General features: G+C 41.7%; 1 protein-coding gene across 4 annotated transcripts in view; it reads left to right on the top strand.

Moving 5' to 3' along the window:
- The window catches only part of DIP2B (disco interacting protein 2 homolog B), a 205,062-nt gene that overhangs the window by 80,336 nt on the left and 98,587 nt on the right, over positions 1–26,139 (top strand). For 3 of the 4 annotated variants that reach the window (XM_060253191.1, XM_060253187.1, XM_060253190.1), the window contains exon 2: positions 7,610–7,681. The exons of the other annotated variant lie outside the window; for it this stretch is intronic. In XM_060253191.1, the coding sequence (XP_060109174.1) occupies positions 7,610–7,681 (72 nt within the window). The remainder of the gene's footprint in view (positions 1–7,609; positions 7,682–26,139) is intronic. 4 annotated transcript variants of the gene reach the window in all.

Below are 26,139 nucleotides of genomic sequence, written 5' to 3'. Positions count from 1 at the left end.
TTTGATACACAGTGGTGGTCATGTATACAAAAACGTACACATGGTCATGTATGTGTCGTGTTGATTAGTCTGGCCAGCAGTGAGATTCTCACTGCAAAACGGTGTTATCCCATCAGTATCATTGTCTTCTCTGTGGTATCCTCTGTCTTCCAAATGCTGTGTTACAATTTGCATGATGCAATAATATTCTGTTGTTGTGAGTCCAGATTACTCCCATATTGCTCAGATGATTAACATACAAGAAGAGAGGGAAATTCGCTCAAATCCATGCTGAAGGAATTGATCATCGAACCCAGTACCATGCAAACAACTATGTCAAGTAACACGTCAGCAGCTTGGATCCACACTGCTTTAGATTAAATTTGCATTACTGTGTAAATCATATGGAAGTACCTGACTTCATTCTTGATTCTGTTCCTCCATTCCAGTGAGATCCTAGTACTTTGGTCTCATTGGCCCAGTGTACATCTCTTTTTGAAAGAACTGAGCCCACGTTAAATGGGGAATGTCTTGGCCCTCAAGTTCTGAACTGAAGAAAGATCCAGAAAAGATGCCCTCCCAGATTCTGGGGAAGGAAGAGGGGCATGTGCCTGTGTGTCTCTGTAAAAGGACAGGTAACCTTAGGGTCATGTATGCACACATTGCGTCATTGGTGGGGGAAGCATTAGAATCTGGTAAAAGGCAAAGCTACCTTTCATTAAAAGGTAATATCTAGACTTGTTGTAAAGCTATTGAGAATAGCGAGCTGATGTGGATTTAACCTTAAAATATTGAATGAGGAGTCTTGCTGTGGGCTACTGTAAATCAGTCCTTGCTTTGTTTTTTTCTTCTTCTTTTGTATTTCTGTACAGTTTACAAAAGTGAACGGCTGAAGGCAGCCATTTTTTGAATGCAAATGGAAATGTATGTTTGTAACAGTTTTGTTACAGGCTGCTCTCCTTTCTTTAAGGACAAAAAGATTTTCTCATGTGACAAAGATTGCAGGAGAGGCCTGGCTGTGGTTATCAAGGAATATAAATAAATATAGCATATGCTAGTAAACAGCAACATTTGTTGCTCATCAGGCATGCAAGTGTTCCTCAACACTAAGCAGTACTGTTCGGAGAGAATTTCTAAGACAGATCAAGAGTTATACCAGAGTGTTCCCCTCCTCCTCTTTCTCTGTACTGCCATGTTTCCAACCAGAGAGGCACAAATTCCTGCTTGACCCTGTGCAAAAGAGTTTTGCATTTGTGCTTCAAATGAAATAAGAGGCATGCCATCCTTCTGCCTTTTCTCATAGTGCAGCAAAGGTAGCAGGGTAACCTTAATTTCCTACTGCTGGTGTAGAGGGTCTGGATACTGTTGAGTGTGCAGCATCTTCCAAACTCATAACACATTTATACATTTGCACAGCTCATGTGCATGACAGCAAACACAATTTTACATGGGAGTTTTCTGGACACCTAAGAGTGCTATAGTTTGTCAGGCTTTTAGTCTCAGAATCACTTTAGAGGGGTTTACTTGTATGCATTGTAAATAAATGCTTGTAAATGCATGTAAATGTTGTTAACGTTGAAGATGGTGTCTAAGGTTGTTGGCCACATCAAGGGTTCACTCACAGTAATTCACCTAGTATTGTGATGTCACTATCAGTAGTGTCCTTTAATAGTTTACCATTTTTGGCTAACTTGACCACCATTTCCATGTGAAAGTATTTCTGTGTGAAAAAGTGGACTAGAAGTCTTGGATCCTATTGTTAAACAAAAATTACATGAAGAAGGAAAAAATGGGTGAATTGGATTTTCTTAGCACATTGCTTCTTGAGGTTTAAATAAGGAATGTGACTGAATTCACAAGATGTGAGTATTTATTTCCTGTGTTTCCATGATCCTAAAGCATATACAGAAATAACTTTTATCTACATTTAGTCCACTAACCACCAGGATGTGTCTTGTGTATTTCTGTTAACAAATTAAGAACTAGAGATAACTCGCCCTCAAGCTTTATCCTGCATGTGTTTATATGTGCACTACTTCTTGGGCTATGCATTGAATTAGCAGAAATCTGTTTTCTTTGAAAATTTCTCATTTTCTCTAATGCGCTGCAGCATTATTTTGCTTATACTATGCTTACATTCCACACATCACCTGTATCCAAAGAACAGTGCACCACAGCAGGAATCAGAGTTACGTTTCATGAGCAGCTCTCTCTTGAATTTTGAAACTGAGTGGAGTTTCTGTAATGTGGCTTAACGGTTTGCAATTCAGAAGGAAAATGTCAGAAGCTCTAGAGAGAAGTAGGCTTCCCAATCCCCATGTCCCAGCGGGGGATCCCCCGGTTATACAGGCTTCCCCCGCCCCCAGCCAGCTGGCTGGTAGGGGGAAGCCTCGTCCCCACAGCCACCAATTACCTCTAGATCTCCGGCAGGTTTAGAATCCTGCAAATAGGTCCCCTTTCAAAATGTCTCTCTGTGTGTGCCTTTAAAGTTGAGCAGGAAGCAGGAAGTACTTCATGGGGAAGGGTCAATAGTCGAAGCTCTTCAAAGCACAGCCCCTCCGTTTGTTTTGCTTTCGTTTTAGAGCAAGTAAATGGTGGGTATGAGTTTGTGTGTGTGTGTGTGAGAGAGAGAGAGAGAGAGAGAGAGAGAGCAGTGCAGCTAGGGCTGCTGATCCCCCAGTTTGGAGGCCCTCCCCCTCCCTTCAGGGTCATCAGAAAGCGGGGGGGAGGAGAGGGAAATGTCTGCTGGGAACACTATTATTCCGTATGGAGTATTCCCATAGCAAATAATGGAGAATTGATCCGTGGGTATCTGGGGCTTGGGAGGACCTGTTTTTTGAGGTAGAGGCACCAGATTTTCAGTATAGCATCCAGTACCTCTCCCCAAAATACCCCCCAAGTTTCAAAAGATTTGACCAGGGGGTCCAATTCTGTGAGCCCCAAAAGAAGGTGCCCCTATCCTTCATTATTTCCTGTGGAAAGAAGGCATTTTAAAAGGTGTGCTGTCCCTTTAAATGTGATGGCTAGAACTCCCTTGGAGTTCAGTCATGCTTGTCACACCCTTGCTCCTGGCTGCACCCCCAGTGTCTCCTGGCTCCACTCCGAAGTCCCCAGATATTTCTTGAATTGGACTTGGCAACCCTAGAGAGAAGACATGTACAATCAGTAGGTATTACTTCTGTGCTGTTGACTAAGCAAGGCCTTGTCCTATCATCATACTTGTTAAGTGTGTAGTCATCCTAATCCTGGGCAAGATATATCCAACATGTATTCTCTCTAACTGTTGCTGTTCTAGTGACCCTATGTACTTTTCTGATTTAGTATTAAAGTGTTGCAAAATATATCTGTTTTTCACTATATTAAACACCTTTCTTTCCCTTCCTATTGAACCTGTGGACAAGCATTGTATGATACATTGATTCAGTATTTAAGATTGATAATCTGTAAACTTGACTATTTCCTCCTTTATGTGGACCTTAGAGTAAGCAGCTTTGTTTCCTGTTTCAGGGTGCTTCGTAAGTGTAAATTCTGGAGGGAATGGGACCTCTGCAGCTAGCGATTTTAGGATAAGACAGTGCTTCTGTTGACTTCTGATTCATTGGTAGAATGAGCTGTAGACCCATGGCATATTTGGATATCAGTCCGATGTAATTATATAAAATATATGGTAATTTTAGTGATCCTGGGAAATGCCAGACAATAATTGGTAGTGCCTGTGCAATTATCCTAAATTTGTATCATCCTCTGAAATTATAGATCATATGGTCTGGGGGAAAATGGAAAACACTGCGTATATGTGTTAGTTGTGCCCAGTAAAATGGCATTTTTGGCCCAGTGAAAGTGTGGAAATTTCTCTGTTATCTGTGAAGAAATTTGTGTCTAACAAAGGGGTTGTCAAAGGGTTTGCTTTTTTTTTTTTTTTAAAGAGTAGCCGGTTTAGCCTGCATGTTCTGATCTTTTTTAGAATGTTGAATTGGTAACTTAAGATATACTGAACAGTTGGAAATGACAGGATTATTTTAGAAGGCTCTTAATGAAATCTGTTGAATTTTAAATGCTATTGAGACCATGCTGATGGTCTGGACTGGACTGGAGTTTTAATACCCCACAACTTCTTGCTGACACCTCATTTTACTTTTGCTGCAACCCAACAAAGTTTTCAGTGACAGCACTATCCTGCCAGAATATTTTCTGTGCTGGTTTGAAAGTAGCCAGATCAGTCTGATGTTTCCAGTTCTTGTCCCACCCCCTGCTGAGTCTTCCTTTATACATCTTCATGCAAAATCACTATCACTTTGGGTTTTTTAAACTAAAGAAGACCCATTCAGTCATACCCATCTCCCCTTTCCTATAAAACATCACAACTTCACGGTGCAGAAGATAGTCTCCTTAATGGGTGCAGAAGCTTTAATCATTTTGAACTTGTGAATTTGCATGCTTGTATGCAGCTATTGTTGAGGAATGTCTTTTAGATGGTTTTCAGATATTCTGATATTAATGTTTCATCTAACAGCTTGGGAGGGTGGGGTTGCTTTCTGTTAAATATAGTCTTCACACTAAGAAAACTGTAGGGTCTCAACTAATTTATAGAAAGACTAAAGATAAAAGAGCAAGAGGACGCATACCACTTACAGGCCTACATTTTTCTTCTGGCTGCATAGAGTCCACATTCTTCAGACTCTGAAAAACAGGAAGCCAAGTCTTAAAGATACAGTAATGGTTTGGAGAAATCTGTACCCTATGAACATGTGGTGTATGGAAAGTCTGGTCCTTCTGTGAAAGAAAAATTATATCACTGTAGCTGCGAAAGCTGCTTTTGCACAGGATCAAGGGTTGCGTTACACCTTTGGACCTTTTAATTGGATCTATATTAGCCAAGCACAGATGGAGTAAGCTTGATGAAGCAACAGATAGAAGTGCAAGGCTTCTGTCATTAGCAATGACAACTGAAGTATTTTGAAACATAGAATGTGTTCCGGTGGCAGGAGGAAGATTCACCAGAATACATTTGGCTGCTCACACTGGTGCAATATCCTCTTTGTGGCTTCCCTTTATCAACCTGTCTGCTGTTGTGATCTGGAGCTCATCTGTCTGCTGACATGTTTGAGGCAACTAACAAAATCACAATTGCACAAAGCAGTTATTGGAGTGGGGGCAGGATTCTGCGAGATGTGCAAGACATAAGACTCATTTTACAACCTGTTATAGTAATCAGTTGTAATGACATCTAGCTTCTGTTCTGGCCACTGATGTGTGTTCTTCTAAGGCCTGAAACAGCATTGACAAGCTGGGCAATTCACATGTCTGTGAGCTCAAGCTTAAGTAGCAATAAACTGTTCAGTCTTTGAGGTTCCACAAGGTCTTTTTTATTATTATCATTATTTTGAGGTAGCGGACTAATATGGCTACCCCTCTGGAATTTGGGAACTTGGTTCCTTGACCCAACCCCTGCCAGAGGCAGAGGATGTTCTTATAAGCCTAGGAAGAACTTCAGGTCCAAGTCTGGGAAAGCAGCTGCCTCCTTTTCTGACCACCCAAGTGAATTGATAGAACTGACATAAGAACGGCTGTTCTTTATCTGATGGAAGTCTCATGTTTTTTTCATTGCTGATACTTTTGGTTCTGCTCTAACCACAATAGAATCCTTTGGCTTTAAGGCAGCCCATCTCCTTGTTACTGCTTCCATAGGTACATGGACAACATGCTGTTCCCATATGTGTTATTGCCATTCTTAGGTATGAAGTTGTGGGGTTTTTTGCGGGGGGGTGGGGGGAGGCAGTTACCTGTAATCTTTGTAATCCTTTAAGCATTTTTGTTGTTGTTGTCATAATTAGATTTGTTTCAGCTTGCCAGAACTTGACAGGGGGAGAGGCTTGGCGGCATCTGAGTTTGATTACTTTGTTTTAGACCCTGAGGCATCGTAAAGCTCACTTCTCTACTCTGAGTCAATTTGGAACTCTTGGCATTTTTATGTTTTAAGTTGTGTGTGCTTTGGCTACATCAGTGTTACCTGTGGTAAACAAGCAAAGTATGAAGGGCAGGTGCATTCCTAAATACTTGGGAACATTTGCCAAGGAGCTGGTTTGCCAGTATTTTAGGAATATCTGGCCGACTGTCATACTTTATGTATGGACTCTGGAGGACCAAGCATAAAGCTGGTGTGGCTGCAGTGCTCAGGATTGCTGTGACAAGACTGAAACACCTTTAAAGAATAACAGGTTTACAAAAGAGGGGGATGTTAAAGCATGGTGGAGGGAGGAAGAAGGGGAACAAAAAGTGCTGATATGAGGACATTGATTGGTTTGAGCAAAGTTTAATGTCTGGCTTTTCTATAGTATCAATATAATAGTTCTGATCCACCCAGCCTTTAAAAAGAAATCTATTGTGAAAGAGCTTGAAAGGGGCTGAGGAATCATAAGAACTTCCCACCAACCTCCCCCCCCCCCCACATACATACCTCCTCCTCTTTTGCCCACAGTGGAAAGCTGAAGCATAGGGGATAACTTCCAATCTAAGCAGAAATCACAAAGCAAAAATTGAACACGATAACATGATGAATTACCATCAGTTTCTGGATTGACTGTGTCATGGTGATACAGTAGCAGACATATCTGTAATGTTAGCTGCTTGCCCCTTTTTTTCTCTCTGGGGTAGTGGTGCAACCACCCTTTCTTCTAATAGTTTGAGAGGGAAGGGTACAAAATATTAGATCAAAGTTAGATGAGCCACAGGCCTTTATAGGGAAGGGAGACTTCGGGGCTTGACTCAGTTGATAGAGGGCATCTTGGTCTCCTCCCATGTCTTACTTACAATGACCAAATCCAGGGGTGGCCAAACTTGTTTTACATAAGAGCCACATGGAATAAATGTCATGTTTGAGAGCTGCAAGGAAGGAATGAAGGCAAATAGATGGGGGAGGGGGAAAGAAAGCAGCTTTAACTTTAAATACATTCTCCAAGCCAGCCAATAGGACAGTGAGGGCGAGAACCACACAGTATGTGTGAAAGAGCCACCCCTTTTCAAGAGATCTAGGTCATAATCTTCCCTTCCACTTGGGGTGGTACCCATACCTACTTTTCTCCCTTCTTTGCATCTGGTGACTCTCAGACTTTTTCCCCAACAAATCAGTGAAAGTGAGAGCTAGGCTGAGCTGCAGAGAGAGCTAAGGTGTTTTTAGGCTTCCTGTTTTTCCTGCTTACCTTTAACCCTTTCACATGCTAGCCTTTTTCTTGCCATGCAGATGTAATGCCAGAAAGATAGCCAGCTGGTTCTTGCCATACATCAAGCAGATCTGTTTGAGAAAAATTTATTACAGCATTGTTACCATTTTCCTTTGTATGGCATTCTGAAAAGGCAGCTAATGCTATCTCACCTGCTTTGAATGAATGGGTTAATAGTGATGTTAGTGTCAGAATCAACAAACTCTTTGCGTGTTTTCGGTTTAACTGTGAAATTTTTTTGACTATCTTCACCTGATGACCTGTATAATAGTGTTACCATGGGAGACAGGAACCTGGGTCGGATAGCCCCTCCCAATTTACATGAGTGCAAACACCTTTCAGGGTTCTCCCCCACTCCCACAAGTTCATGCCAACACAAGTCTCACTTCTGCTTCCTTGGTTTCTTTTAGGAGACATTACCCAGAAGGGATATGAGAAGAAAAGGGCAAAGCTGTTGGCTCCATATATCCCACAGACTCAAGGTAGGTCCTGTGTTACAATATGGGATAAGAAGTACTATTGCTGTGGAGTGATAGGGAAAAGTTGAGAGTTTTAAAAATTTATTTTAAGCTGATCTATTCCTGCTGCTGGAAATAGACTGGGTGGTGGAAAGTATGTATAAAATCTTTGAATCTCTTCTGGTTTTAGAAAACATTGAAAGGCAATTTGTCTTCTATGTATTGGCATCATACAGTAAGATGGATGGATGGGATATGTGAAGGACTTTTGCATCTACAAAAGAGAAAAAAGTGACCAAAGTAGAAGGGATGGCAAAGCAGGTTACCTTGGAATAAATGGGTGAAAAAAGGTCCCAAGGGAAGGAATACCAGGTCAGAAAAAGTTGTAGGGACTGGGAAAGGAGGGAGACAGGCGGGTACAGGAGGTTGTAGACAAGGGCTAGGGAAGGACTCATGGAAGTGGGAAAGAAAGCCTACTGGCTGAGTTATAGCTTGTCTTTATGGCCATGCTTCTCATATGGTTGTTTCCTATTAATATTAAATGTTCTTTATTTTCTGTTTTCATTGCGAATACTTTGCAAATATTGATACTTCCATTTAGAGTGTTCTTGCAGCAAGAGTTAGGGAATAACAATTATCATGCTCACTCCCAGGTAGAACAAAGAATTAACAGAAGGATTTTTAGTGCACAATAACTTCAGTATTGATACTTAACCAAATGATGCTTCAGAGGCCTCGTGCATTAGGAATAGATTGGTAGGGATGTGCAGAGGTCTCCATGGTTGCTGGAATTAGCTGCCAATCAGATGAAATTATACCAGAGATGAATAAGAGTAAAAGGATATTGTATGTCAGTGCCTCAGAATTGTTTCTGCTTTGTCAATGTGCATTGAGGTTGATGATGATGATCGTCCCTTCAAGATGGTTTTGTCAAGAGAAGAACTTTGTAATTTTCATGTAACAGTAATATGCCTGTGGGCTGCATTTTCGAAAAGGGCTTACAAGTCATAATTCAGTCTGCGTTTTGTTTTGTGTGCTGAGTGATATGGAAAATCTGGGCAGATCAGTGCAGCTGGGTTTTTAGGAGCCATGGGTAAGCTGTTTTATCACTCCTTCTAATAGTAAAATGGCTGACCCTTGATATGATCACACTAATAGCAAGACTGGGCCACCTTCAGACAAGGGAACTGTTTCTTTATACTCTGGGGATTCTAGTATAACCAGACTTTGCAAAATAAGAAACAGAAAAAATAGCTGCATGGGGACTGAGTATACCCAGGAACATGGGGTGGTGAATAGATGATGGTTAAAGAAAAAGAAAGAAAGAGATGGAAAATTGGCCTGCTCAAGCCCCTGAGAGCTTACTGAACTGGGATGGAGGAAAGGTTTTTCTTCCCACCTGTATTTCCTTGTGGCCTCCAGTTTTTATGCACAAGTGGAAACTGATTAGGGACTGCTAAGCCCCTTGGTGGGGGCAGGGAATCTCCTCCCCCCGTCCTGTTGCCTGGAAGCAGCACCAGGAGAAAAATTACAAAGGAGAACAAGGCCTTGTCTGCTTACCAGTTCATGGAGATTCCTAGTCTGCCCCAGAAGTGACAAAGGGACTCACCAGAAATTTTATGGTAAGAACAGCTGGTTCTACCGTAGAGTTTCTAGTGATTCCTACAGTTAGCTTTTGCCAGATAGCTCTAGAAATCACCCAAAAATCTATGATGAGAACTTCCTATAATTAAGCAAGGCCTCATTTTTATTTTTGATTTCTCTTCTGGGATGTTGCCCCCCACCATCCCTCCCATCGGTTGCAAGGTAGTGCCTGGTAATCCTAAAATAAAACCTTTTAGCAAGTTTGGATTGATGTTCAATGTGTCTTTCCTTACTCTGCTTTGTGGACTTTGCTTCCTTGTGAAATCTGCAGAAGGTGAACTGCCATTGTATATGATGTTGCAGTTAAACTTATTCACCGGAGTAGTGAATTCCTGAAGCAAAAAAGGAAGACTGTATTAAATAAAAGATTTCCAGTTTTGGAAATGACTTATTGATTAGAGTGGGCCTTGGGCATGTCTCTCTTCTTCTGGTTTATGCTTGAAGACACTGTATTTAGCAGTTTGTAGCCAAGTTGAAAGTTATAGGGCAGACAAACTTGCTGGTTTATGAAAGCTGCTGTACAGTGATCTAATGGAAATTATTAAAATGTTTTCCCCAGGGATTCTCTTTTCTAGCTTGTTGCCCAGTGGTAGAGCACATCCTTTGTATAGAGGGTGGTTATGTTCAGTCCCTGCCATCTGCTGTTAGAGAATATCAGGTAGCAGGTGTTTCTCTGCCTGGCCCCTGGAAAGTTGCTGCCAGCCAGAAGAGGTATTGCTGAGATGGGCTGATTAATGCTTTGACACCCTATAAGACAACTTCATGTATGTTCACAGGTTTACAGTCAGTGAGTCTGCATCTGTTCTTTTCTGTGGCTCTGAGAATTTGCTCTAGGGGCACAATCCACCATGGTGATGTGGATGAGTGGATGGCAGATGAACACTGATAGATCTCTTTTTTCAATGCCTCTTGTTTACAAACTATGCATATTTTTATGTCATTTTGGAGTATTACCAAGGATCTCTCTTGAACTGTCAACATGCCAGTTTGCCCTCTTGCACTCTTTTGGTTTTGCTTTTCAAAATATTGCTTAACTGGCAAGAACAAAGTGTTAGTGAGGACCCACCCACAAACATTTTTCCTATTTTTATTGTCTGAGAAGCCAGTTGACTGGTAGAAGATGGAGACAGAAACCATGGTGCTAGGTAAGATACCAATTACTGCTGCCATACTTGAATATACTGAATACAGTAATGCCTTATAACAGATATCCAATTCACTTCAGTGTGGGCAGAGAGCACATAAGGAATAAGGGCTTAGTGTTGGCATGTTATTTCTTTTTTTCCCCTCCAGTGAACATAAAAGAGGCGATTTACAGTTATGCTTATCTCTGAGGCTTAAAAATAATTCAAAGCATTTTCCATGATGAACTAATGGTTTCTGTTCATTTCTGATATTGGAAGTACTTCCATTGTGCAGATAAGGAAATGAGAGTGTCATTGTGATGATTAAAACTCCAGACTGTACCAAACTACCAGGCCCACATGGTGCCAGAGAAATTCCTTGAGAATGGTCCAATAAAAGAGAGGGCTGTCTGTGTCTATTTTAGGGCCTCACTTAAGGGAAACTGCTGAACTTTTTCTGTCAAGAGTTGACAGCAAATGAGCTTGTTTCCTTAGAAGATATGTGACTGTGGTCTGCTTCCTACATTATGGTTTCCCATGATTTACGTGTAGGAAATGATGTCTTTGTTGTAATGTGGCAACATGCAATTTTGGATTTCACATTAATTTATTTCTAAAGCACCTAAAATCTTCCATATGGTGTGCAGGACTAGAATAGACCACAATCCCTACCTACAGGCATGCCATCTAAATTATAGATAAAGGAGGGCAGGACATACAGGAAAGGATTTGAATGTGCCTGAGGCTCAGATTTAAGGGTGCAATGAAGTCTTTTTCGATTTGAATCTTTCCTCTGTTATTGTCCTTATTAATTGTAGAGCCCTTCCAAGTGTACACAGAATATATTTTGAGCAAGAGATACTGTGGAAACATGTGGATACTGTGTGCGGATACATGTAGAAATTCTACTTCTCGTGTTACCAGTTTTCCCATTGCTTGATGGGTATTTCTTTCAGGGTTTTTTTGAGCCATTAGGTTTGTGTTCATCCTCTCTTTTAAAGTAGCTCATGCTCTTTGGTTGAAAATATAAATGCAGGATAACCTTGGTGCCAAATTTAGCAGCTGTTTCTCATACTTGGCTTAAATGTGTTTCCTTACTCTTCAAAACATTGCATTATATAATCAATTCCTAAGATTAAAGCCGTGGAATCCTCTGCCCACTACATAATGATTTCACCAAGTCTTGGTTTCCTGCCCAGACCTCTTATCTTCAGTATTGCTCGTCATCTTCTTTCCTTTCCTATTGCAGAATTTAAGCAACCTGGTTATTTATTTACTTACTTTATTTATAGCCCACCTTTTTCATTGAGACTGAGGGCAGATTACACAGTGTAAGACAAATGCGGTTAAATAGCAGGAGCCATCCAACAGATCATGCATTAGGACTAGGATCACAAAAATTAGGGGAAATGCAAAAAAAAAGCATTAGAAAAGATATATCATAAACAATGCAGAAAATAACTTACAAAACTAGAAGACAAGGTTGCCAACCTAAGCTGGTGGTGGAAAGTGCTCTCCCATCCAGGAGTGGCCCTAGGGCGCACAGTGTCCTAGGCAAGGCCCTGCTCTGCCCTCCTCCATGGTGCCCACCTGGCTGCCTGCAGCCTTCTGCCTCCCCATGGGCTGCCTGCAAAGCTGGGGGGGGGTGCCTGGCTGGCATGCAGCCTCTTCGGCACTCTGAGCACCACAGACTGGGTGCTGGCTGGGTGCCCTCCTCTGGCTTTGCCCGCAGCCCACTGGGGGGCAGAAAAGTGCGAGTGCCACAGAGGTGGGTGGCAGGTGCCACGGCGGGGGTGGATTTGCCGATGGCACTGGGTCAGGAGGGGAGGAGGTTTTTTTTCCTTTCCTCTCCTCTTTCACACTTGAAGTGTTCAAAATGGATTGGCACTTGGATCTTTGGCCTTCTGGCAATGGCTAGTACTTAGACACTTCTTGAGAAGGGTTAGAACCTATGGGGGCATGTGCACAAAGGGAAGTTTTTTTCCATGTTAACACACTCAGACAAAGGATAAGTGTTCTGTATCATCTCTGATGCTTTGCAGTTACAGTTCTCTGTTTCCCAGTCTTTGGAGCATTTGGCAAAAGCCTTTGTATAGTAACAACTTGCAAATATGAGAGAATTCTCCCCCTGTTGAAATCAGTGGGGCTAATTAGATTTAACTGAGCACTGAGGCAGTCACACCTGCCCAATAATGCATCTTCTCACTTTAAGCTCCTTGTTTATAGATTTATGTCTCTCTGACTGTAAGTTGCTCTTTCCCCTTCTACCCCCCCCCCTTTTCCTTTTTCTATAAATTAGTCTGTGCTTTCTGTTGTGCTTCCTCTTGCCCACCATTCCTAGAACTTCCCTCTGTCACTCATCCGAACTTCCTCTTCTCCATGTTAACCACGTCATCTAGCTTCCTTTGTGCCTCGAAGCATTTCTGTGTTCCTTATTCCACCTCACTTTCAGTCGTTTTCACAAGCCTTCTTCTTTAGTGCAATGTTTTCAGGGCCTCCATTTCCTCTCCCTGTTCTACGCAGTGATTCCCCCCCCCCCCCCCTTTCTCTGGTTCACAGCATGAGGTATGAGTTTGGATGTTCCAGTTTCAGTCTGATGTTGACCTTAGACACACCATAGCCTTTCAACCTAACTCTGATATATGGGGTAAGAACAGGACTGGCCTACATATATAATATTTTCATTTTTCTCACAGAGTTGTAAGAAGCCGTTAGAATTGGTTCCACGTGACCAGATGGTGAAGCTTCTATAGAGAAAGCTGACCCGCTTCAGGCTTTTGATGTGCAATAAATGATTGACACTGATATATGAAGGCAGATTAGTGAAAATATTTGATGGTTTGTTCAGTGAACTTGGACCTTTCCATGACCTTTAACTCCTCAGTGGCAGCAAGGGCAGTAAATAAGCATGTGACATCACAACCACTTGACAGGAAGTGGGGAAGCCAGAGTTAGGACCTCACCAGTGCCAAGGCTAGGGCAGTGGGCAGCAGACCAAGAAAGCTGTAGACAGAAAACACAAGCTGAGCACAAAGAGGCCTATTAAAGTGAGGAACAGGGTTTACAACAAGGGTTTACAGCAATGAGGAATCCTCTCCATTGTCGCATTACCTTCCCTCTCCATCCTGCCAGTGCTGTGAGCTTGGTTGCAAAAGAGAGGCAGAAAGTTAAGTGCCCTTGCTCTCTATGCATGCACACTAGCAGCAGGTCCTTCTGATGAAAAACAGTCCCGATAGGTGGCTTTATAAGGGCTTGCGAACCAGCAGGTGGGTCCTGGTCCATGGGATAACCATTGCTGGACTAACAGATCTTGCATATAAACCACTTGGTTCTGTTTTTCATGATCACATAAACATTGAAAATAATAATAATATTTTATTTTTATTTTATTTTATTTTTTTATTTTTTTTTACATTGGGACCCATTTCCAATGGTTTGCTTGGAGGTTTGGGTTTTTTTGGGGGGGGGCAGGAGGGTTCTGCATAAAATAAACAGGAGTTGCATTGGTAGAGCTTTGGTATCGGTACACACTAAGGAGTCACTCCTGCAAGAATTCACTTTAATACGCCCTGATCCTCCTATTCATATTTATTGCTTGTGTTTTTCTGCTTAAACTACAGGCAGATCAAGAAAAAAAATTGCATTTGTTGTGTTAGTGTGAAGGAATGCTCTTAAATAGATGAGGAAGTGTTACAAAGTAGAGTTCTTTTGTTGCAGAGGGGAAAGTGCATGGTTATGCACACTTTCTGCAAACAAAAACAAACTTTCATTCACTGAGCCTTGCAGCTGGTTTGATCAATGTTTGACTGTTCTGTATAAAGGATTAGCATTGTCATTCTCTTCAGGCTGTATAATAAATAAAAATCATATGAATTGCCTTCTTTGCGTTGTTGCTTCCGTTTTTGTATGCCTGCAATCAAACTATAGCAACTGTGAAAACTGCCTTTGAATTGTGGGATTCCATCTTGGCTTCAATTCCTGTGGCAGCTCAGGTTGACAAGTCATTCACTGGCAGCAGAGCAGCAGCTATATTGAGAGTGGGTGGGGATGGCAGCCTGACTGGCACTGTTAGCTTTCCTGCAGAATGTTCATCAGGTATATATTTTCTGCCATTCACAAGATGGTGGAGCAATATTCATAATTACTTCAGGTTCCCTGGCTTAGTCACCCATGTTCTCTGCCTCCTCTCCCATAACCCTGCTGAGTTCATGCCTTCTCTTGTCCTAGAGCATTTTCAAATATCCACTTCCTAATTGCAGCATGATAAACTATGGATCTGATTCTATTTCTTCAGAATTTTTTTTTTGCCCATTTTGGGCTTACTGGTGCTTCATTTGCAGCAGTGCCCTCTAGTGGCTGCATCATGCTTAGGTTGAAAATACAGCTTTAACTGTAGGCGGTATCATATTTACAGAATCAGGCCCTTTCTTTATCAGTGTTGGACATTTCTCCATTTAGGATTAAATCAGATAGATCCAGCTTCAATATGGCAATTGCAGTTTTTATGCAGCGATCTTTTTATTATCAGTGTGTTTAGAATACAAAGACCATGTCCAGCCAATTTTCCAGAAAAGTCACATTCAGATGTGAGTGATTGCATATCTTTGTGTATTGTGCATAGTGCATATACATACAAGTAAACATTTGGCAGTCCCTGAACTACTTAGCATTTATTGGTAGTGAAAGATGAGGCTTCCTGGAAGGACAGCATAGTTAAACCACTCTCAGTAATGGTGTTACAACTATCTGATCAATTCTGGTCTTAACTGCTAAGAATTTCAACCATTACTTGAGGCATTTGATTTTTCCTTATTGTTCCTTTTTTTTTTTTTTACTTGCGAGTTTGAATTTATATTCCAAGTCATCTTAATGCTGCAATTGAAAGTCCCAGGTTAATTTTAAATAATTTTCTAGCTTTGTGGTACAGAAGTGTGTGTACGTGTGTGTGATAAAGTATGATCAGTTGTGTGGTTAAGCGTCAAAGACAAACTACAGATTATGTGTGGGTTGTGCAGTTAGAGTGCATAATATTTCCATCGCATTCAGGGCTTTTTTTATAGCAGGAACTCCTTTGCATATTAGGCCACATACCCCTAATGTAGCCAGTCCTCTAAGAACTTACAATAGGCCCTGTACTAAAAGCCGTGTAAGCTCTTGGAGGATTGGCTACATCATAGGGGTGTAGCCTAATATGCAAAGAAGTTCCTGCTACAAAGTTGCCTGATAGCATGTAAAAACCAGCTACAAGCAGGTGCACTTGGACTGGCTGTACTGATACCCCCCCCCCTCCCTTCCACTATGCCATGTTTCCAATACAAAGCTTCTTCCCTTACAGGCTGCTGTTAGCCCTAGTAGATTGGTAGGAAAAGACAGTTACAATGAATGGTATCTGTTTTTCTTTCTTATTGCGGCTAATAACTTAGGGAAGGGAATTTCCTGGGAAAATTGTACCAAGGTGGAGGTTTTTATATTATTTCTTTCTAGCAGCATAGCCCTGATTTGAATGCATTGTTTTTTACTGTTAAAGAAAATGGAACATTTGTATTTTGGTCCTCAAAGCAGAAGTAGAAGAATCTGCAAGAACTCCTGCAGTCAGGATGTAAAGCTATTTTATTTTGTGTACCTCTCTGTCTTTCCCTGTGCCTTGCCCTGGCCTGTCCTTCCCAGTCTCCTTTTGTTGGTTATTTTTCAGTATACTTCTTGTAGTAAAGTATTCCCCATCCTGAGGGTTCAAAACTCACTATATGCATAGAAGAGGCTACCTCTTGATGTAAAAAGGTTTGCTCTGGAGGAAAATGTGTTTCACTTGCTTGATATAAACAGCTTGCTCTTTACTGTTAAATTGACAATGCTTTGTCTGCAATACTGCTCTCTTAGCTGCATTTCATTTGCTTCCTGTCGCTTCTATTCAAAGCGTTGGCCCTATTTGGAGAAGTGATTAGTTTTCTAATATACTGTCAAATAACTGGTTTTTCTTCTGTAATAATGAGGAACAGCATCTGTGCAGTGCACACGTGCCCTTTTCAAGTGTAGTTGTGGCTTATACTGGATAAATTAAATCAAGCATTATTCATTTACCTTTTCTGCTCTTCCCCTCCACCCCACCCCCTTTACGTAAAAGGAGAATCCAGGCTGAGCCTGATTTCCTCCTTTCTCAAAAGCAACTGGATCAATGTCATTGATTAGTATTCACCATCATTTCAGCAGTCCAAAAAGAAACCAGTTTGCTGGCCAAGGCAGTTGTTTCAACCTCTGCATGACTATTTCCAGAAATATAATTACCCTACAAAGGGCTTTTTTCCTGAAAAAAGAGGTGCCAGAACTTTAAAGAGGGAAATGATGGAGAAACACATGGTGGGTGCCTTTTATGAACTTTTAAACATTTTTTGAGAATTTTGTTTCCACATGGAGGTCCTGGAACTCCATTCTGCTGTGTTCCCGCAGGGGGAAAAGACCCCTGACCCTACATACTTAACAAGTAGTGTTGGTTTGCAGTAGTGGTTCAGTATTGTGGTATTGATCTGTCAGTGGCTACCAGCCATGGTGATTAAAGGGAACCTCCACATTCAGAGGCAGTCAGCCTCTGAATGCCAGTGTCAGAAGGCAACATCAGGGGAAGCCCTTGGCCTCTATGCCCTGTTGTTGGACCTCCAGAGGAAGTGGTTGGCCACTGTGTGAGACCAGATGCTGGATTAGATGGACAACTTGTTTGATCCAGCAGATGTTCCCGAGTGTTCTTATGTCCCCAAATTCTTTACTAGCTTTTTGTGGGTGGGTGGGTATTGGGTACTTTCAGGCTTGCTTTAGCAGTATCAGTTCAGCAATGTCCTGCATGCTGGCAAAAGGCAGCTAATTTGCATTGGACAAAAAGACAAAGCTATTTGTCTCCTCCCCACACCCTTCATATCAGAGACCAAGGCTATTTCTCACACATCCCACCTCTTATATGAAGTGTAGTAAGCTTTCATCATTCAGTTGGAAACAAGACGTGTTCCATTTGATCTGTCTTGGTTTATAGGAGCTTTCACAAGCCTAACCAGGTACAGTACTACTGTATTGTTGCAAGGTGTATGTTCCTGAACCACCTCTTCCCTCCCCCCCCCCCCCACTTTCTTTGTTAAATTTCCATGGCATAAAGACTAAACCTTGGATCCTGGAAACTATATGTGATGATGCTGGGTCTTAGGGATTTGAAGCAGATTTTTAACTATATATGCAGGTTTGTTTATCTGCATGATTTTGCTGATTACTGCTGAACAGAAATGTCCCAGTTAAGCATGAATGCGTGTATCATGGCCATGTGCAGGTTTGTATGTTTCTCTTATTTCAAATTTATCTTTCTGATTTTATTACTGATACGAACACTGACTTTACAGTTTGCCATTGTGTATTATGGTAGCATTATTCTATTCCTGTCCTCCCTTCAGCCATTTTATTTATAAGTTGCCCTTCCTTCTGCTAAGGGGAGAGCAAATGATTCAGCAAATATTTCATGGCCCTTGAAAGTTCAGCTCTGCAGCCCATAAAATCATGTGCAAAAATGCTGCTGTAGCTTTTGTGTGTGTGTATGTAGAAGGCCCTGCTAGCAGAAAATGCAGAGGAAGCAGGATTATTCTAAAGGGAATAGAGAACAGTCACCTAACATCTGCCAGGCTTAGCTGACTCCAGCGTACTTTGTCCAAGAGCAGTGCAGCAGCCAGTGATTTACTCTAAATATGAAACCGCCTCCCCCACCCCTTTCTGTCTTAGCATTGTGCTTGGTTGCTTTGTGCTGTGGATGGTACTCCTGTGCATTGTTATCTGCAAACAGTGTTTAAACAAAGAACGAGCCAAGCCGTTGGTTGGTTGTAATCCTTTCAGGTGTGTTAATGCCTGGCTGTGAAAATGATTGCCCTTGTTTCTAGGCCATTGAATGAAAGAGACTATTTTGCCTTTTGGAAGCAAGACCTATGTCTCAACTAATCTATGGAGAAAAGTGTACATCATCTGAATATGCTGCTTGCAGCCAGTGCACAAGAAAAAAAAGACCTGTATGTTTGTGGGGAAAGGTGAACATTTTCTTCCCTTTTCTTCCCTCCCCCTTGAACTTGCAGGGGTTTTTTATGCTGTTGACACACCTGCTTTCTGCAGCTTTCACTTCTGTGCACTTCACACAGTAATCTTCTTACACAGGGATAACATTTTTGTTGTTGGGTGATGGTGGTGAGCAACTGCCCAGCTGCTTTCAAATATATATCCATAGCAAAATAAATGCTAGTGAGATTGTTGCTGATGACTGTGGACAAGGGTGTTTATTCCTGCCTCCCATACTTATTCCCACATGGGAAGTGACCTCCAGAACCCTGGGGCTGGGAGGAACAGCATGATCAAGCACAACTTTCTCCTCCCCCACCTCCCACTTCTGCTACCATTTAGGAAACCCCCTCCCCCCACATACACATCAGCTCCTCTCCTGATGAACCTGATTGGGCAACACTACTAACATTAGTCGTAAGCAGTGATTCACCATACATCAGTAGGTCTGACTACCTCAAGCAAATAACCTAAAATTGGAGCTCAAATGGGAGAATTTTAGTGTCAGATTTTAATGCATTATCTGAATCTCTTAACTCTTTGGAGACTAAAGCGGGATCTTACTCAGTGCTTGAATGTAATGGAAGTAGATTGTGATATGGAGAACTTTGATGTATTTGCAATCATAGGCATAGGTGGTTATCATTGTTTGCATATCTTTTTCCAGGAGCTGCTGGTAATAAACGCATAACCTTTAATCCACAATAAAGGAGTAGCATAGGCGAGAACTGCTAGTGTAATTGCAAGTTTTGTTTATGTTTTATGACTGTGACATCAGATAATATGTTTGGAGATGGGACAGTGAATAAGATAGAGGAAGGGGTATTAGACATCTGAGTTTATTGTATATTGTTACTTTCTTACTTAAAGATTAATAGTGCCAGTGGTTAGTGTTCAACAGGGAGGTTGGGATACCTAGATTCATATCCTCTCTCTGCTATGAAACCTTTGTCTGGTTGCCTCTGCCTGTCACTTTAGCCTACCTCAGAGGGTTTTTTTGTGCATATAATGAGGAAGAAAGAATGATGTATGTTGCTGAGGAAAAAACACACCAGGTAAGGGATGGCTAAACTGCAGTTTGGGAGCCACATGCAGCTCTTTCACACATATTTTGTGCCTCCTGGAGGTTGAGGAGGAACTTAATGCAAACTTATTCTAAAGTAAGTGTGCGTAACATTGGGACCTCAATCAGTCTCTTACTGCTGACCCATAGGTAGGTGAGTATTACCACTATGTGTGAATCTGGGCAGGAGGGGGAAATAGGCAGGCTTGCAAGCTCTTGCCCCCTACCACAGTGGTTACCTGGAGATCTAGAACGGGGAAAGAGAGTGCAAGAACTGAGGGAGAAAAGTAAGCATGTAGGGAAGGGAAGCTGCCCGCTGTGGCACTGAGTTCAGCTGGACACACACTCAGTCCAGCTGGACACGTACTCAGGATTCCTGCCCTTCCTTGCTGGATGGATGAAGTGACCCGAGTGCAGCCACCACCAAGAAGGACAATGAGATCAAGAGAAGTGAGTGAGGGAATATGAGAGGTATTGGTAGCCCTTGGCTTGACAAGCAGTGACGGGGGTGGGACTAGGGGGAGGATGACAGCTGTCCTCACCCCTCTTCTGCAAGGTGCACTGAGATCGCCAATGGCAGGCCCTGTGACCTAGCTGTGTGAACCGCAGCTCTAATAAAAGAGGCTTGCCCTTCTCCCTCAGCTGGCCACTGCAGGCATAGTAGCAAGGGGGCTGTGGCCAGCTGAGCACCATTGTCCCCTGACACGTTTGCAGGCCTGCTGAGCCAGGGGGAACTGCTGTGCCCCTCCCTTGTGCTGGGCTTTAGAAGTAAGCAGGTTAACTAGATTCCTATCAGGTTCTGGGCAGTTGCAGAAGGGGCAGTGAAGTCATGGTGTCCCTTGGTTCACCTGTGATAACACTTTGCATCTTTTCTCAGGTGCCTCTCCTGTTAGGCTGTCTCACTGAAAGGAGGGATGGAATTAAAGAGGGTGGCACAGGGTTCCCCTTAGTTTCATATCTCTTGTAGGAGCTGTATTCACTAACCTTGGTGTCAAGGCAAAGAGAGATGCATAATGATGCGAACAATGGTCAGTGATTTATATGGTACATGTGTGTTTCCTTTTCCCACTGGTGCCAAAAATAATTCCTTAATCTTTCCTTATGCTGGTTTTATAGGGACTGTTATTATCAGCTTTTGTTTTTAAAAAAACCCTCTTAGCATGGTCGTATTGTGAAATGCATACACGTGCACTTTGTATTTCTGTGCAAAGAAAGTGTTAAGAGTTTTAATAAAGGGGTGTGTGAGAAAGATTTGTTAATGTCTTGTGTCTCTCAAACATCTGATGTTTATTCTGTGTGGCTCTTGCATTAAGCAAGTTCTGCCCTGGGTAAATAAATATGGTGAATCTTAAAGAGAATTAAAAAAAACAATAACAGTGACATGGTATTATATTAGAGGCATGCTGCTGCTGCTGCTTGGCTAGTATCTGCTCTTATGTGTTAAGGAAAGGTTCTTTTAGCTGCATCAGTGGCCCTGGTTGTGTGCAATGTGGGACAGCAATAGCGAGTTCACACTACACTAAATGTGTTTTACATCGGATTTTTACTGTGTAAGAATAGCAGGGAAGAGGTCTGTCCTGGCAAGTGTGGGCCTGTCCTCAAGGAGGAATATCTTGCACTCGGTCAACATGGCATTTAAAACATCTGAATTCAGGTTGTAATGGCACCATCTTGAGTCAGGTAAACTTCTCAGACCTGTTAGATGGCAGCAGCTATTATTGTAATAAATAGCTGTGACTTGTTTCTACTCTAAACAGATTGTGTTCTGAAAAACCAGGTTTGATTCCCCACTTCTCCACATGAAGCCTGCTGGGTAACCTTGGGCCAGTCTCAGATCTCTCAGAATTCACCTACCTCACAAGGTGTCTGTTATGGGGAGAGGAAGGGAAGGCAATTGTAAGCTGATTTGAGATGCCTTAGGGCAGAGAAAAGCAGGATATAAGAACCAACTCTTCTCCTCTTCCTCCTCCTCCTCCTCCTCCTCTGTAGGGATGATTATTAACTACCCTAGAGTGTAACTGATGCTACAAAAATGTCTTCAGTCTTGGGGCCATTTTTTCTTTATGAATATGGCTACATCCAAGGAGATGGCTCCTGACAACAGAAATCTTAACAGGATGACTCAGTTCCCACATAGTATCAAGCCATGATTTGCTCCCATGCTCCCTCCTCCCTTATCAAAATAAAACTGAAGTCAAGCGGGACCTTCAAGATTAACCCAAGTTTACTTCAACCTGATCTTTTGTGAGACAGTGCTCACTTCTTCATATGCATAATATGAAATGAAAATTTCACACTGACTTTTCTAGCCACATCCATGGTGGGAGGAAGAAGGAGTTGTTGCACATAAAGTTTTATAGTATATCGTTCTGAGTGAGTCTATAAAGGACAGGAATGATAACTGATATGCTTAACTTTGACAACAAGAAGTTCCAGTCTTTCATAGGGTTCAGTTACTGAGAGATAAACAAGGATGAGAGATAAAGCAAAAGTCTACAAACAGTTCCCTTCCTGGAAGGGTCAGCGAAGCATAAGACAGGGAATACCGTGTACAGTGTATTATTGTGACTGTGACATAATAAGAACTTGTTACCATCTTGAAAGGGTGGATTGTTCTGAACTGTAACCAGCTATAGTGTGATACAAAAACCAACTCTCTGTTTAAGCCCTGATGTAGTGTTTAATCTTTTGATGTATTCTAATGCAGCAGTTTTGCATTGGATTCTTGCGTTAAAGAGTGGGGGGAGGGAGTTGGTAGAACAGTGAATTTAAGAACTACAACTGTATGTCTCGGAAGGTTAAAATGTTCCCCTCCTGGTTTCAGAAAACTGCAATTTTTGATGTCAGATTTGCATGTCACATAGGGACTAACACATTTGTCTGATGTAGGTAGTGGAAGGGCAGTGCTAGCACATGATGTGCAAGTGGATGAACCTGAGATGGTATTGCCAGTGTAACTGCATCCCATGATAGTACTGCCTGAGTGTATATGAGGACAAAGTTGGCATCTAGGTCTGATGCAGGGTTTGCATCTGGGCTGAGTGATCCACTGATGTTGATGAGAAGCTATTTTAGGTTGGGAGGCTGGGTTAGACCTGAAAGCTATACGTAGTGCTCTGCTGTTAGCTGCTTTGGGTCCATCTTGTAACAGTTTGTTTCTGGGTCACTGTCTAGTTTGTTGATCTATTTCTTTCCTTCATCAGGTGGGTACCATAAATGTAAGGATGCTTTTTGTAAATCCTCCAGGAGAGAGTCCTTATCTGAGGGATCACAGGATTGTGACTTAGTGCTCAGTTATAGACTGAATTTTTGATGCTTCAGCTGGTAGGTGAAAGCATGTAGTTGTTTTTGGTAGTTGATGGGTTTCAAATTTAAGGTGGTGCTTATGTGTTCATCACATAATTTCACAACGGTGTCCAGAAAATGTGTTTATGTTATGGACTGATCCATCATCAGGTTGATAATGAGGTTCAAATTCTTGAAAGACTGGTGGAGTCACTCAGTGGCTTTCCTTTCCATGTGTCCAGGTTATTAAAGTGTCATCAGTGAATCTCAGGTACAGGAGCAGGGTTAATGGCAGGAGCTGAGTAGATGGTGCTCTCAAACAGTCATGAAGGTACTTCCATATTGTGGTGCCATGCAAGTGTCCATGGTAGTGCTGTTAATCTGAAGTATAGATTGCTATCAGATTTCAAGTATATGAAGCCTGGTAGTCAGAACTTCTGTGCTATTATCAGGATAATGATCCAGATGATTTACAGTTCATCTGTGTGGAGAATCTTGATATAGAGACTGAGTATCTGTGAAGACGTAGAAGACATTTATTGGGAAAGTGTCATTGGATAGTAGTCTACTGAGGAACTAATGTCTCTTAAGAAACTTGGGATGCTGATGATTCAGGGCCTGAGAATGGAGTCCATATATCTAGACACCCCTACACTGATCTTGCCAATGTCTGAGACCATGGGCTATCCCGGGCTCCTATTTATATATCATAGGTAGCAGATAATTTGCTGTTAAATCTGAATACACAAAACTATGGTTGTGTTTTCCTTTAAAAACAAAATCTACTTAATACCTTCAAACCAGGATTATAGACTATGATTGGAAGCTAGTTTGCAGTTTCAGTAGGTGGAAACCTTAGTTTGCTGATTCAAAAGTAATGGTAAATGGGGGCTTGCAAGTGAAAGTAACATTCCGTTTTAATGTGTGTGGAGGAGGGGTGTGTGCAGGCTTTTGGGGTTCATTCAAAGCTTCGTTTGTCATTGTGTGACACAGCTGTTTATCTTACTTTGTAATTGCAGGTTCATCGCATATTGTTTCCCAGTAGCTTTAGTAAATAATCTCATGTGGTTTGTACACATTGTATTTTGTGACACTTACCACAATTTCAGAGTAACTGTATCCATAAAGGTGCTTGTTGCCACCTAACTTCCCAAAGTTAAAGTAGGTGGAGTTTGCCTTTCACTGCCCCCCCCCCCCCGAACTGTTCGAGAATGCTTGAAAAGTTGGTTTCCAGGGGAAAGTGCATCAGTTGCCTTGTGGTGAAGCAACCAAATTAGGCTGGTGGGGAGTCATCGACATCATCATGTTTCAAAGACAAGGCAGGCATTGTGCAGAAGTAGAGTGTAATATAATCAAAACACTTGTGTTTTCTGCCTTCTCTTAATGGTGGAGAGACACTGTTGAGGCTGTGCTAGCAGCAAGGTTGTCCACCTAACTTGCTTGACATGCTTGGCACGCAACTGTCAGGCTTTGATAGGGAATGACAGATTCCTTTTAAAAGTTTACTGAGTCACCTTAAGCAAGCCCAGGCACAATCATGATCTTGGGGTTCAGGATGGAGAGGAGAGGAGGAGGCAGAGAAGTCAATCTCAGAATGCTGCTAAAACATCAGCGAGGTGTTGGCTACTTTTGTTTTAGTCAGCAGAATTGAAAACAAATCAGCCAGTATCATAATGCCCCTGTATAAATCGATTGTGCGGTCTCATTTGGAGTACTGTGTGCAGTTCTGGTCGCCGCACCTCAAAAAGGATATTATAGCATTGGAGAAAGTCCAGAAAAGAGCAACTAGAATGATTAAAGGGCTGGAGCACTTTCCCTATGAAGAAAGGTTGAAACGCTTGGGACTCTTTAGCTTGGAGAAACGTTGACTGTGGGGTGACATGATAGAGGTAAACCATACCATAATGCATGGTATGGAGAAAGTAGAGAAAGAAGTACTTTTCTCCCTTTCTCACAATACAAGAACTTGTGGGCATTCGATGAAATTGCTGAGCAGACAGGTTAAAACGGATAAAAGGAAGAACTTCTTCGCCCAAAGGGTGATTAACATGTGGAATTCACTGCCACAGGAGGTGGTGGCGGCCACAAGCATAGCCAGCTTCAAGAGGGGTTTAGATAAAAATATGGAGCAGAGGTCCATCAGTGACTATTAGCCACAGTGTGTGTGTATATATAAAAAATTTTTTGCCACTGTGTGACACAGAGTGTTGGACTGGATGGGCCATTGGCCTTATCTAACAAGGCTTCTCTTATGTTCTTATGAAGCATCATGTCATTGATTTCGTATATAAAATTCAGTCTTCCTTTCCCAAACATTGCATGTTACTATGCATTAGAAGTTAAATTTCAAATTTGCTTTGATGATTCTCAGCCAGGTAGTGTGCCATTTACAGGGGAAACAAAATTGCTGCAGCCTGATTTTTGGTTTTACTCCAGCACATTGAATAGGTAATAGATATAGAATTGTGTCTTGTCCAAGAACCATGCAACAGACATATCCGACTGTCACTTTTTGAACTTGGGTGTTTGATTATGAGGAAAGCATTAAGTAGGAGCATTAGAAATGCTAATGGCAGGCCAGGGTGGAGATAATGTAGTGGTCGGCTCAAGCTTGTGACTAAAAAGTGGACACATAGCAGGGAACCAAGCTTTGGAAGATTTAAACCGCTGTAAAGTAGTTTATATTTATTTATATTTTTGATTTTAACCCACCCTCCCCACAAGTGGACTCCAATCCCATTTCTCTGGTATTTTTTCTTGCTTCCACAACTGCGCATATAATGTCCTAGCAGCTGAAAGCAAGTACCAGATTAAAGTTCTATCTTCTTTTGGAAATTTTTCCATTTGCAATCCCAACAGAAAAATCTCTGCAACTTTCTTAAATTCATATCCCAGGATCTTAGAAATTTCTTGTTGAATCATCTGCCAATACTTTTTTGTTCTTTCACAAGTCCACCACATATGGTAGAAAGAACCTTCATGTTTTTTACATTTCCAACATCTATCTGGCATCTTGTTGTTCATCTTTGCCAATTTTTAGGAGTCATATACCATCTATACATCATTTAAAACAATTCTCTTTAATACTATGACACGTCGAAAGCTTCATAGAATTCTTCCACAAGTATTCCCAAGTTTCCATCTGTATTTCTTTATTTACATTAATTGCCCATTTAATCATTTGAGATTTCACTACTTCATCCTCCGTAGACCATTTTAAAAGTAATTTATATATTTTTGAAAATCATTTTTCATTGTCTCCAAGCAGAACTTTTTCCATTTCTGTTTGTTCT

The sequence above is a fragment of the Heteronotia binoei genome, chromosome 13 (assembly GCF_032191835.1).
Source record: "Heteronotia binoei isolate CCM8104 ecotype False Entrance Well chromosome 13, APGP_CSIRO_Hbin_v1, whole genome shotgun sequence".
NCBI lineage: Eukaryota > Metazoa > Chordata > Lepidosauria > Squamata > Gekkonidae > Heteronotia > Heteronotia binoei.
The sequence above is the reverse complement of the archived record's forward strand: the minus strand, read 5'-3'. Positions and strand labels throughout refer to the sequence as shown.